This window comes from Plectropomus leopardus, chromosome 7 (assembly GCF_026936395.1).
Source record: "Plectropomus leopardus strain MGB_pleo_1.0 chromosome 7, ASM2693639v1, whole genome shotgun sequence".
NCBI lineage: Eukaryota > Metazoa > Chordata > Actinopteri > Perciformes > Serranidae > Plectropomus > Plectropomus leopardus.
In genome coordinates, this window is record NC_142182.1 from 38,384,685 (window position 1) to 38,397,926 (window position 13,242).

At 42.5% G+C, this 13,242-nt stretch overlaps 1 protein-coding gene across 2 annotated transcripts in view; it reads left to right on the forward strand.

Annotated features, from left to right (window-relative positions):
• The first annotated feature begins 621 nt into the window (after window positions 1-621).
• pard6a (par-6 family cell polarity regulator alpha) overlaps window positions 622-13,242 on the forward strand; it is a 103,097-nt gene continuing 90,476 nt past the window's right edge. The window contains exons 1-3 of one of the 2 annotated variants that reach the window (XM_042495637.2): window positions 622-823; window positions 946-1,046; window positions 8,752-8,974. In XM_042495637.2, the coding sequence (XP_042351571.2) occupies window positions 978-1,046; window positions 8,752-8,974 (292 nt within the window). In that variant the 5' untranslated portion in view covers window positions 622-823; window positions 946-977. Of the gene's footprint in view, window positions 1,047-8,751; window positions 8,975-13,242 lie in introns of both variants that reach the window. The other variant, XM_088080633.1, reaches the window with a different exon arrangement.

Consider the following 13,242-nt stretch of genomic DNA (forward strand, 5'->3'; position numbering starts at 1 on the left):
GATGATGTTTTGCAGTCACAAAGACAAAATATTCATCATAATCTATACAGAATCTATTGTATAGTATTGTATTTATTTTGAAGAAGGAACGAAAAGAAGGATTAAGGATTAAACAGCACAACTTGTGGTAGTGTGATACACACACACACACACACACACACACACACACACATATATATATAGTTTCCCGTCTTAGAGTAAATCAACTCAAAAGTCAACTCAGAGTTCAAGGTTAGACTCAGAGTTTGTTGAACCTCCTTTCTGGAATACCCTGTTGCTAATGTTTCTTAATGTTTTTGTAGTTTGTTGTTGCTGCTGTTGTTATTCTTGTCTGTCTATTTATCTGAGGATTGCTGAATGGTACACAGTGAATGTCCACAAGGACTAATACATATGTATCTATTACCCTGCATATTAGCCTACGCCTTTAAGGGTCATATTCAGCTTGAAACCTCTGAAACGCTTAGGAAGGCCCTGTTACCAGCAGTCTCAACAATGAATCCGCCGTACAGCGCAGGTTAGTCTGCTGGTGGAGCCAAGTGTTGTGCTGCTCTGACTGCAGCCAGCGTCATGTCCCGCCCTCTCTGCTGTGTGTCGTCAGGTTGCAGGGGGAGGACCGGTTCCACTGGTCCACATCCCACAACACAGCCTACTGGATTTACCGGACTCCACCTGTCGCGAGCGCTGTGTTTTTCCCGTCTGTGTCGCGAGCAAATGATGACAGCACGCTTTGACATAGGACGACAGGAGACACAAACACAGGAGAGAGACCCTGCTGCTTTTTAAACCGTATGCGGTTAGAAAACGGAACATTAACAGGCAGGTGAAATGACCGCTTCAGCTCTCTTCGCCTAGCCCACTCTTTGTTTTGAAATATACTTTTCGTTTACCGAGGCTGGAGGAGTAAACATCAACCATAATTGCGGTGGATGCTTTTATCCGCAGTGCCTCAGCCAACCAGTCAACCGGGGAGCAGAATGTCAAGACAGCAGCAGCACCGGACGCCGTTAAAACTCACCGACAACGTGGTGGAGGTCAAGAGCAAAGTGAGTGCCTGGTTAATGGCATTGTTTTTGTTAATGTTGATAGTAGGCTAATGATAGAGTATGGGCTCTCTGTCGGTGCACTAACAACACGACAAAACCAACGTTGTAGCTCGGAGCTACCTGATGTCTCTTCCTTTGGCTCTCGAACACACACAACGACACACGTTTCCCCTCCACAGTCCACACTGCCATCTCAGGGACGGATTCCGAATGAAATGCGACTGAAGTGTAGCTGACAGGCGGCCTGGCTGCGTTTACTGTACACGGATTTACCCTCCCCGCTGCTCCGTGTTATTCCGCATTCATCTCATCCTTTCCCAACCGACTCTGCCTAAGTGTCTTCCTCTTTCCACTATGTTTCAGTTATCTTTCTGCTAGTCTCTTTGGATCCGTTCAGAGAGTGTGTCCCGTTAGGCCGTGTTCCTGTAATCCTGAAGTGTATCAGGCTTCAGCACCAGGCTACAGCAGGTGTCAAGTTGGCACATACTTTTTCACTGTCTCATGCAGTTATTGACGACTGTAGGCCTCCTTAAGCAGTCTATAGTTTGAAATTATTGGTGGGCAAACTCTGTTAGAATATTTTCATTTGGGCAGGCTAATTTTCCTCTAATGGAGCAAATAGACCTATCTGACAGCTGCAACTTTGCATAATAATGTGTATTTATAACATTAAAACACTAAAGTTTTTTTTTCAGTGTGATAGCTGACTGTATTGATATCAAAGGTTTTCATTTTTAAGAAAATATCAAGTTAATATGAACTAAAATCCTTTAAAGCAAAATATATTAAAATTAGAAATGTATGTTATACACAGATGCATTAGTCTAATAATATAACACTGTGAAAGACGCATTCATCACACAGACGGGCTTACTAATTTCCCCCACTGTAAAAGTGAGAATAAATATGGTCTTCATGTATGCAGGATTTGTGAAGAGTTTAAAGTTGGTGTTGTTGTGGTCAAAGGGGTGATAACATTGCAATTGACTTTGGCTTAGCCTGGATTTTTCAGTGTTCTAAATAGGTTTATTAAAACTGTGTTCTAATTTTGCTTGCTGTGGTTGGTGTCTGGAGAGCAGCGCTGTAGTGAGACTGGTCAGAATGTGTATAAGAGAGGGGCTGTTAGCCTCAGCCCAAACTGATTTAGGAGAATTCTCTGTGTGTCTCTGTCTCACTCTCTCTTTTTTGTTTGTCAAGAACATCACTTAACTGTCCTGGTTCTTTTTCAGAAACAGTATTTGCAAAGCAAAATTGCCATTATACGGCTAATTTAACATCCAACAGATAAACAGAAATTGTGCTGTAACCAAAAAGGTCTTTTTATGAAGGCCTATGTACATCTAGTTACTACCATCCATATCAACTACTAGGTAACAAACATTAACAAATCTGAAAAAGAAGACAGTTATGTTCATCACTCATGTATCGCATTCCTAATACTCATTTTAAATTACTATTCAACTATTTTATTATTGTGACTGTGTTTACACTGAGTCTGTTGCAATAATTACATTTACTTGTGTAAATGTGGGTTAAATATCACATTGACGTAAATGGTGTTGACTACGAAATTTGACACACGTTTTTTTTTTTTCCTTGGCTACTTGATCCATTAACTAAAGGTCCCAATTTTTTAAAAAAAGAAAACATTAATAAGCTTTAACTATTAGCTATGGTAATAGTAAGCTATGATATCAATGAAAGGTAAATTGGGAGAATTTGACTCTTGAAATTGACAACAAACCCTATCACACAGTTTCAAGAGCTGTAGAAACACTCCCCTCATGGTTGGAGGTCTTCCAAAATAGATTTTTTCCCTCCCAAACAGAAAACAGAGTGGTGTCAGAGCCTAAAGGGATAATTCACCCATAAATGAAAATTCAGTCATTATCTAGTCACCCTAATGCCAATGGAGAGTTGGGTGAAGTTTTATAGTCCATAAAACACTGCTGGATGTTCACGGGGAAAAAGCATTGCACTCATCTCCAAAGCAGCAAATGGTGACCCGGATTCAGATATTGAAAAAATACACAATAAAACATTAAATTGTCTGCATAATGATCATCTGAAGTAATCCGAGTGTCCTGAAGCCCCAACATGACAAGCTGTTTTTAAAAACGTCACTGGTGCCATTTTTTTATCCTTGTTGTATCTTGTAGCCTTTAGCTCCTAGTTTGAGAGCCGTGTTCTTGAATGCACTCGTCAAGATCAATCAGAGCTTGCAGTATCTACTAGGGGTGTAGCGATCCTTTGATCTACATAAATCATATCGAGGCAGACTGTTTGATATTGGCAAGTATTGTATCGTCTAAGGTATCGATATAATATTGTATTGTGATGTAATCAGTGATTCACACCCCTAGTATCTGCACGCCAGTGTTAACATGCTACCCGGGAGCCTCCCTCACACACAGTACTTTTAAATCTGATAAAGGGACTTGTTGCTTACTCCAGAAGCCTCTCTCTTTGTGTGGAGGAGGCTTCCAGGAGCTACAGGCAATAACAAGGCTAAAAACATGACGCCAGTGCTCCGGAAAAGAAGCCGAGTTAGTGATGTGCAATAATAGGACATTAATTTTTGCAGATGAAGTGAGAGAAGGAGAGAGGAGCTCAGTGTATCATAGGAAGTCCCCTGGTAGACTAGGCCAGGGTACTTCCTAATAAGTCATAATAAGTTATGGGGTTGAGAAAATGTAGCACCAAAGGAAAAAGTTTTCTGGTGCCACGATAAAGTGATGAAAATACTCTAAATACAGCATCCACTTAGAATGATGTTATTTTTTTTAATTTAGGCCTTTTTTGAAGTGGCTAAAATATGTTTTAATATTGACCCCTCTTTTCAGCAGTGTAATGCTGACCTTTGGTGTGCCGTCTGTTTCTGCAAACAGGGATCACACAGCAAGCTACTGTATGTTATACACTGACTTTACATAAGTATATCATACAGCCCCCCAAAAATCCCTAGCTGTCACTTATGTTAAGTTATGCATATTTAAGGGAAGGCTGCTTTGAGTGACCAGCTGTCTGTTGATAGCCTCCTCAGCTTCTTAGTCAGTTCCACCACAATCCCCATCTAACATTACAATGACCAAAATGCTGAACTCAAAGCTTGAAAATGGGAGTCCACGAACCAATAGGTGATGCCACGGTAGCTATTATTTTAAACAGACTTAAGTTCAGAAAAGCTTGAAAAAAAGAAAGGAGAAAAAAGTAGACTTTTCCTCTGTTTCACCTGCAGCACCAACAACAGGTGTGTGGAATAGTGTTCTGTTCTTCTGTTGGTCAGTGTTACAGAACACATCATTGAATTTGTTCAACTCAGCAAGAGAAGGATAAGATTCAGACACATCAGGTCTTATTTTTGAGACATTGTGAGATATCTCAGACGCAGTGTTGCTTGTCATCCGTTATCATACACTGCACGTGATTAGGGACTGACCAATTTATCGTCTTAATGGCAATATTAGTTGATATTTGCTTTGTTGACTACCACTGGCCTATCTGCAAATTAGATGTCATTCACTAATGGCAGTAGCTGATATTTGTCTGTTGTGTTGCATCAATGTTGCGCTGTTTTTTGTGACCATTGCGAGTGTTCAGCCTCACGTCTCACACCTTGGATGAGAACATTGATGCTTGCTTGGACCAAGTGCACTGTGTGGTGTAATTGCCTCATTGAGCTGTCTAAAAGGGCAAGTTAATAATAAGTATAATTTCTAATGTAACTTAAAGCAGAAATAAACTATGTACTGTAACATAATTGCTGAAGTGGAGCTTTTTCAGCTGAGCTAGAATTTAACTCTGGGGTCACCTATGTCATATCCAACTAAATGTTACTCACATTAAATATCTGTCAGTGTTTCCCCCTAGATTTTTTTTCAGGCCTGGTGGTACACAATAAAAAACCCCTTAACAGACGTGACTCTGGGGATGACTTATCAGCGTAATAGAGCTTCAGTCCACTGGCACAGGATCAGCACTTTAACTATTTGCATTTAAATGTTTGTTCTTTCTCAATACTAAAAACTTAAAACAAAGTGAACACAACAGGGAGAGTATGTCTGAACAAGCGGTACATTCAATTCAATTCAATTAAATTCAATTCAATTCAATTCAAAGTGTTTATTGTCATATGCACAGTATGGAAACATGTTTCCCTGTACAATGAAATTCTTACTTTGCTGTCCACAGAATGCCTAACGTTTAGCAAATATAAAGAAATATGAAATAGAAATTTAAAAATTTACAATAGAAGAAATTTAGAAATTTACAATAGAAGTAGAAAGACATGTTTACATGTTTACAAAATAGTACATCATGAGTGTGCTCAATTCACTGCTGTACTTAATCTTATTTGGCTTTGAGAAAAAATGTAATCTCTCCTTTTCCATCTCTATTTTTGCTTCCTGGCTCAGGTGAGAAAAAAATGAATATACTGGGTTGTGTGTTACAAAGTTTTTTTCTTTTTGGGTGGTGGTACTATGGTCATTTAGCTAATCTGTGAACTTCTTTGGCTTTACCCTGGGGCAGTAACTTAAACGAGCAATACCCTGTTCTGACAGTGAAAGTAAAAACAACAACACTTTTCCCTCGATTTTCAAAACAAGATAGTCAAGATAAAACGATTATGTGCAGCATGATTAGTCAAACAATGTTGTTCCTATATTGTCTTTTATTTTGTAAATCAAGCGCACCCTTTCCTTGTGCTCAAAGGCCCCCACAAAGTCCAAACAGAAGTTTCAGCACAGGTTGAAAGCAGAGAGTCACAGTGCACTGCCTGTGTGGTTGTTTCAAAACTTAGCATTTTATTTCCAGACTGCATGTGCAATGAGAGAGCAAGTGCAACACAAGTGACAACGAGCACGAGCAGGGAGAGCAAACGTAACATGTCGTGACATAATCGACATAATCCTGTCAGGCACGTCTCTGCTGCATTTCTGCTGCAGCACCTCTAGAGAAATGATGCCTCGCCGTTTTTTTTACACGTGATGCTCCCATTTGTCAGCAGGAATAGACTCCTGACAAACTGAATGATTATATGTACTCTGTACCACTTTATACTGCAGTTTAAAGTCTCTCTCTGTCACAGAGATGAGGAAATACAAATATGTTTGTTTTACCTCAACTTCCTTGCTTCCCTTTCAAAACAAAAGCTATCTGTCTGTGTCTCTGTGGACAGAATGCCATCAGTTGCTGATACAAAACATTTTATTTTGAAACATTAACAGGACAGGGTTTGTACAAATAGACTTGTATTTACCTTCATTATATTGGGGTGGAGGGAGAAATCATAGGCAGATTGGTGAAGACCTCGACAGATAAAAACAATTATATCTAGATATAGATGGAGTTGGGAATCGTTTGCTTATTTTTGATTCCAGTGCCAAAACTATACTTTTAATATTGGAACATGTGTCTAAACAGTTTCTGAACCAATACTTTTCTTTCAAAATAAAGCACAAAACAATGGCCAGCAAGCTAGAAGAATGACTTTTTTTAAATTGCAAAGATAAATTTAAACTTGAAATTAAATATAATACCTCTTAATAGTTTAAAGTACACTTGGATATGGATAGGAAATGACTAGAGTGAATATAGCAAGTCCACCTTACCAAAACATCTTAAAGGTGCATCTTGTAAGATCTGGACATAATTTTAGTTTAAAACATTCAAGAACTGAACTAACCCTTTGTGTAACCTTAGTGTGTTTCTACACACTAAGGTTACACAAAGGGTTAGTTCAGTTTTTGAATGTTTTAAACTAAAATTTAAAACAAGTTATGTCCAAGATGCCTATGTATTGTATTGCAGAAATATCAGCCGGGGATGGGCCGTTCATCCTGTAATAATGCTTCCTGGCCTGAGAGGTGATTGTGAGTCACTTTAGCCTCTAGTGTGCCGCAGGAGAGGATGAAGAAGCTGTGTCAAAGTGCATTCCCCTGTCGAATAGTGCCTGTTAATGTTTTTGCTCCCCCCATGATGGTCATGGTTAGGGCTAAGGATTTGGGTCAGGTTAGGAGGAGAGGAAACACCTATCGATGGGAAAACAGACCCCTACATAACACTGGAGTCATTGTAAACAGCGTAGAGGTTACAGTCTCACTGAATAGTTAGTGAATAATTAACACTGAATAATTAGTGTGTCAGGGTGCACCCCCACTATACGCAACTTCACGTGACCAGAAATCTGCTCCGATTCATTGTACAAAGCATGCTGGGATACCTGCGATGCGAACTGAGCTGAGGAATATCACATCAAAACAGCCACTCAGCTGCAGCTCCAGTGACTTTCTGAACAGCTCTGCATGAATTCAGACGCGAATTGAGGTGAACTGGTCATGTATGTTTGGGCTGCACTGTAAGAAACACAGCAATGGCAGAAGCTCCACGAAAATGAGTGTTCTCCCCATCACAGGCAGCTTTGTGAAAGAGGCAACGTTCCATAAGAAAAGAAGCAATGAAAGGAGAAGCAAAGCTAGAGTAAATATTGGCGTGGCTTTCCAAAGCTGGAGACAGCTCTTAAAAGGGTCGAAAGATGCAGTTTGAAGCTGAATTCACAACCTTTTGTCTTAGACCAGTAAGTATCATCTAACGTTAGTTATTTACTAAAAAATATCTTTGTGTGTAACTTATGACAACACAAACTGTGGCCTTAAAATCACTGAAAGGATGACATACTGCCTCTCATTCAGTTGGACGGATTGGCTGGAAATAACTAAATGCACCTTCAAGGGAACCTTGTTAGTTTCTGATATGAGGCTAACTTAGCTTGCTAATGTTGGGGCTAACCCTCTTCACTGTAATCAGCAGGTAGTGAAATGACACAAGAGCTTTTCTTGGGTCTTGAGGATTTGTAGCATTTATTTACTGACATAGAGGCCAAACTTTTCACACACTTCATACTCTCTGCTATGAATGCTGCAGCCTCATTGTCAAGTCACCTGCGCACACCGGCATAAAAAGTCTTTTTCTTTCAGTTGCAGACACGCTGCGCACACAATTAAAAACCAAAATCCGCATCATGATTCGGTCTGATAGGTACTGGTGATATTGGAACAATAAACGGAAACCCATACTGGAAGGATATATGATCAAATTGCCACACATGATATCACTGAAATGTTACATGATTGTATGTATCTCTCTCTGTATTTTTTTATACCTTCCTTTATTGTGAAATTTATTGTGACAACAGATCAAGTGAAGGCAGCACAGGGACATATAAACAGAAAACATAAAGTGACTCAAAGACATAAAACAAAAGTGAAGACAGTATAACAGTGAAAAAACTTAATTAAGCAAAAACTAAGAAAATTAAAAAGGGGATAAAACAAGCGTTGAATCTGATGGGTATGCAGGACAGGATAAGAGGCAAAAAAACAGAAATGATAGGAATGATAAACTGAAATTTTGTGCCATACTGGCAGGATATATGATCAAATTGCAGCTTATGATATCACTGAAATGTTACATGATTTTATGTATCTCATAATTCTTCTCTCTTCGATGCTAGTCGTGGTAGCAGACAGACATGCATTTGGAACATTAAGTTTTAATGAATTTGTAAAATGTAAATGGTGATAGTACTGTAATTTGTCTCATCTCTCATTGTATTACATTACATGTTGATCCTGTTCCATCCTGAACTGAGAAATGTCTCAGACTAATGCACTGTTTTGGTTTTTATGTTCATTGTCTTCTTCAGTTTGAGGCAGAATACCGTCGCTTTGCCTTAAAGAGGAATGGCCCGGGTGGCTTTCAGGAGTTCTACCTCCTCCTTCAAACCATCCATCGCATCCCTGGTGTCGACGTAATGTTGGGATACGCAGACGTCCACGGAGACCTCCTTCCAATCAACAACGACGACAACTTCCATAAAGCTGTCTCGTCAGCCAATCCACTGCTCCGCATTATCATAACAAAGAAAGGTAAGACAAGTCTGGACAGACTGAAGCATGCAATGGAGAGAAAATGTACCAAGTGATTAATTAGTGAGTAATGTAGGAGTCTGTCTGGTGGGGAAATACAGTGTGGAGAGCCCCTGATCCATTTTCAGCTGAAGGCGTGTGTGGCCATGATCATGTGATAATCTTGGATTTGGATTTGAACTCTCATGGTTTGGTTGGTTGGAGTTGTATTTTTTTGGCCCGTTAAGAACTCTAAGCATCAGCATTTGCCATGATATACTGTAGTTTTATGCTGGCAACACAGCCCAGCTCTTAATCTTGTGCACAACAGTTAACATATTCAGCTGCAAGTGAGGGGAGGGGCTGTGTGCCTGTCCTGTCTGCAGCAGTACTGTGTGTCGTTGTGTGTCAAGTCTAGTCAATTCCATCTTGAAAGACCATTTTGACAAAACACGATTTACCTTAGAGGGCTTTACAGCATTTAACACACCTCTTCCCTTAGACCCTCACATCGCCTAAGTAAAAACTCCCTAAAAAGAACCCCTGATACAAGGGGGAGGTCGTAAATAACAGTTTAATTACAATAATAAAAAAAAAACCCAGAGAAACAGAAAGAGAGAGGGGAAGGAGAGAGAGGGGGAAAATGCAGAGCAATAATGGTAACAAACACGTCATATTACAATAATAATAGCTGTAAAATTACTAAATGCACATGATATCATGTTATGTTACGTTCAAATATCTTAGGTGTTGATAAGAGTCCCATTGGTATATTCATAGTGGAGGCGTAGCTCATAATAATTGTAGTAGAAGGTTGCATTGAGCGTCGTATCCATACTTATTTCTAAAATCAATTACTATCTGAGTATCAATTTTTTCAACAACCCTACTTGGTCTTAGGGCTGTGTGGTACGAAATATATCGTGTGACAATAGAAAATTGTCAGTCGTTTCACATATTTATTTTGTTAACATCATGTGATAGCACTTTACGTCCCTCTGTGTCGCTGAAGGAGCATCGACACAATGCACGGCACCAAAACAAAGATGGAGGCACTTCCCCGGGGTCTTCTACCGGTGGGACGTGCCCTGAACACCTCACCAGGGAGGCGTCGGGGAGGCATCCTAATTAGGTGCCCCAGCCACCTCATCTGGCTCTTCTCAACAGGGAGGAGCAGCGGCTCTATTCTGAGCTCCCGGATGACTGAGCTTCTCACCCTATCTCTAAGGGAGAGCCCAGCCACCCTACGGAGGAAGCTCATTTCGGCCGCTTGTACCCGCGATCTTGTTCTTTCGGTTGCTAACCAAAGCTGGTGACCCCCTGACGTGAGGGTAGGAATGAAGATCGACCGGTAAATCGAGAGCTTTGCCTTTCAGCTCAGCTCCCTCTTCACCACGACAGATCGGTGCAGACTCTGCATTACTGCAGACTCTGCATCGATCCTCCTGTCGATCTCCCGAGGTACTTAAACTCCTCCACTTGGGGCAGGATTTCCTCCCCGATCTGGAGAGGGCATTCATCCCGGCTGCTTCACAACCGGCTGTGAACTGATCCAGTGAGAGCTGGAGGTCACGGCCTGATGAAGCCAACAGGACCACATCATCTGCCAAAAACAGCGTCCCGATCCCGTGGTCACCGTACTGGAACCCCTCAACACCCCGGCTGCGGCTAGAAATCTGTCCATATAAGTTATGAACAGAATCGGTGACAAAGGGCAGCCCTGGCAGAGTCCAACCCTCACTGGAAACGAGTCCGACTTACTGCCGACAATGTTGATCAAGCTCCAGCACCGGTCTTGCAGGGAATGGACGGCCCGTATCAGACGGCCCATATCAGGGCGTCCGATACCCCATACTCCCGGAGAACCCCCCACAGGACTCCCCGAGGGACACGGTTGAAAGCACATGTGGACTGGTTGGGCAAACTCCCATGCACCCTCAAGGACCCTGCCAAGGGTCCAGAACTGGTCCACAGGTCCACGACTAGGACGAAAACCGCATTGTGGCAGACCCTCCTCTCCAGTACCCCTGAATAGACCTCACCAGGGAGGCTGAGGAATGTGATCCCCCCTATAGTTGGAACAAACCCTCCAGTACCCCTTCTTAAAAAGAGGGACCACCACCCTGATCTGCCAGTCCAGGGGCACTTCCCCCAATGTCCATGCAGTGTTGTCGTATCAACCATGACAGCCCCACAACATCCAGGGCCTTAAACTCCAGGCGGATCTCATCCACCCCCAGGGCCCTGCCACTGAGGAGCTTTTTTACCACCTTGGCAACCTCAGCCCCAGAGATAGGAGAGCCCACCCCCAAGTCCCCGGGCCCTGCTTCTTCACTGGAAGGCATGTCAGTGGGATTGAGGACGTCTTTGAAGTAATCCTTCCACCGAACCACAGTGTCCCGAGTCGAGGTCAGCAGAGCACCGTCCCCACTATACACAGTGTTGACAGAGCACTGCTTCCCCCTCCTGAGATGCCTTCTTTAGTTTGACGCCATCCCTCACTGCGCTGTCCACCATCGGGTTCAGGTGTTGCTGCCACGACAGGCACTGACCACCTTACGGCCACAGCACCAATCAGCCACCTTAACAATGGAGGCAAGGAACATGGCCCACTCGGACTCAATGTCCCCCGCCTCCCCTGGGACATGGTCAAAGCTCTCCCGGAGGTGGAAGTTAAGCTCCTTCTGACGGAAAGCTCTGCCAGACATTCACAGCAGACCATCACAATGCGTTTGGGTCTGCCAGGTCTGACCAGCATCCTCCCCCACCATCGGAGCCAACTTACCACCAGGTAGTGATCGGTTGACAGCTTCGACCCCCTCTTCACCTGAGTGTCTAAGACATGAGGCCGCAAGTCTGACGACACGACTACAAAGTCGATCATCGAACTGCAGCCTAGGATGTCCTGGTACCAAGTGCACATATGGACAACCTTATGCCTGAACATGGTGATTGTTATGGACAATCTGTGGCGAGCACAGAACTCCAATAACAAAACACCACTTGGGTTTGGATGGGGGGGCCATTCCTCCCGATCACACCCCTCCAGGTCTCACTGTCGTTGCCAACATGAGCGTTGAAGTCCCCCAGCAGAACGAGGGAATCCCCAGAAGGAGTACTATCCAGCACCCCCTCTAAGGTCTCCAAAAAGGGTGGATACTCTGAGCTGCCCAAACAACAAACAGGCACAAACAACAGCTCAGACTCCCTCCCCACCAGAGAGGTGATGTTCCAGTGCCTAGAGCTAGCTTCTGCAGTTGAGGATCCAACTGCCAAGGTCCCCGCCCTCTGCTGCCGCCCAACTCACATCGCACCCGACCCCTTTGGCCCCTCCTATGGGTGGTGAGTCCATGGGAAGAAGGTCCCACGTTGCCTCCTCGGGCTGTGCCCAGTAGGGCCTCATAGGTAAAGGCCTGGCCGCCAGGGGCTCGCCATTGAGCCCCACCCCAGGCCTAGCTCTAGGAGGGGCCCCGTGACCCGCATCCGGGCAAGGGAAACTTTGAACCATTTATGTTTTTCTTCATAATCTTCCATTTAAACAAAATATTTTTCCCAGTGCTAGGAAACAATTAAGCAATTATCACTCCTGTATTTAAATCTGGAGATCATCATGAAGTTGGTAATTACAGGCCCATAAGTACATTGCCAGTATTATCCAAGATTGCAGAGAAAGTTGTAGTCCAACAATTGACATCCTACCTTGAAAGTAGCAACTTTGGCTTACATGCAATGCAGTTTGGGTTTCGGCCCAATCACTCCACTGAGACAACTACACTATATCTAATAGAGCAGGTACAATCTCAAATAGACAAGGGAGAAGTGGTTGTTGCTGTTTTTTAGACTTGAGGAAGGCTTTTGATACAGTTAATCACAATGATGTTATCTCAAAACTTTCTTAATTTAATTTTTCATCTCAAGCACTGGAATGGATGTCCTCATATTTGTCAATAGGTCACAGTGTGTTAAAGTAAACAATATACTATCTGATTATATCAAGTGTTCTACGGTTGTTCCTCAAGGGTCTGTCTAAGAAACCAGTAAATGCTATAGGAAGGATCACAGAGTGGCTTGAACAGTAACGTCTTAGCCTTAAAAGGTATATTCCTCTCCTCAGCCAGTGCTGACATTTTCATTAAGACTAAAAAGATTTAATAGTCACTGAGTTATATCTGGGTGTCATGCTCAATTCAAATCTAAATTTTAAATCACATATCAAAAGTAACATAATTAACATAATTAGTAAAAACTGTAAAATACAATTTGGCAAATTTTAGACACACTAGAAGCTG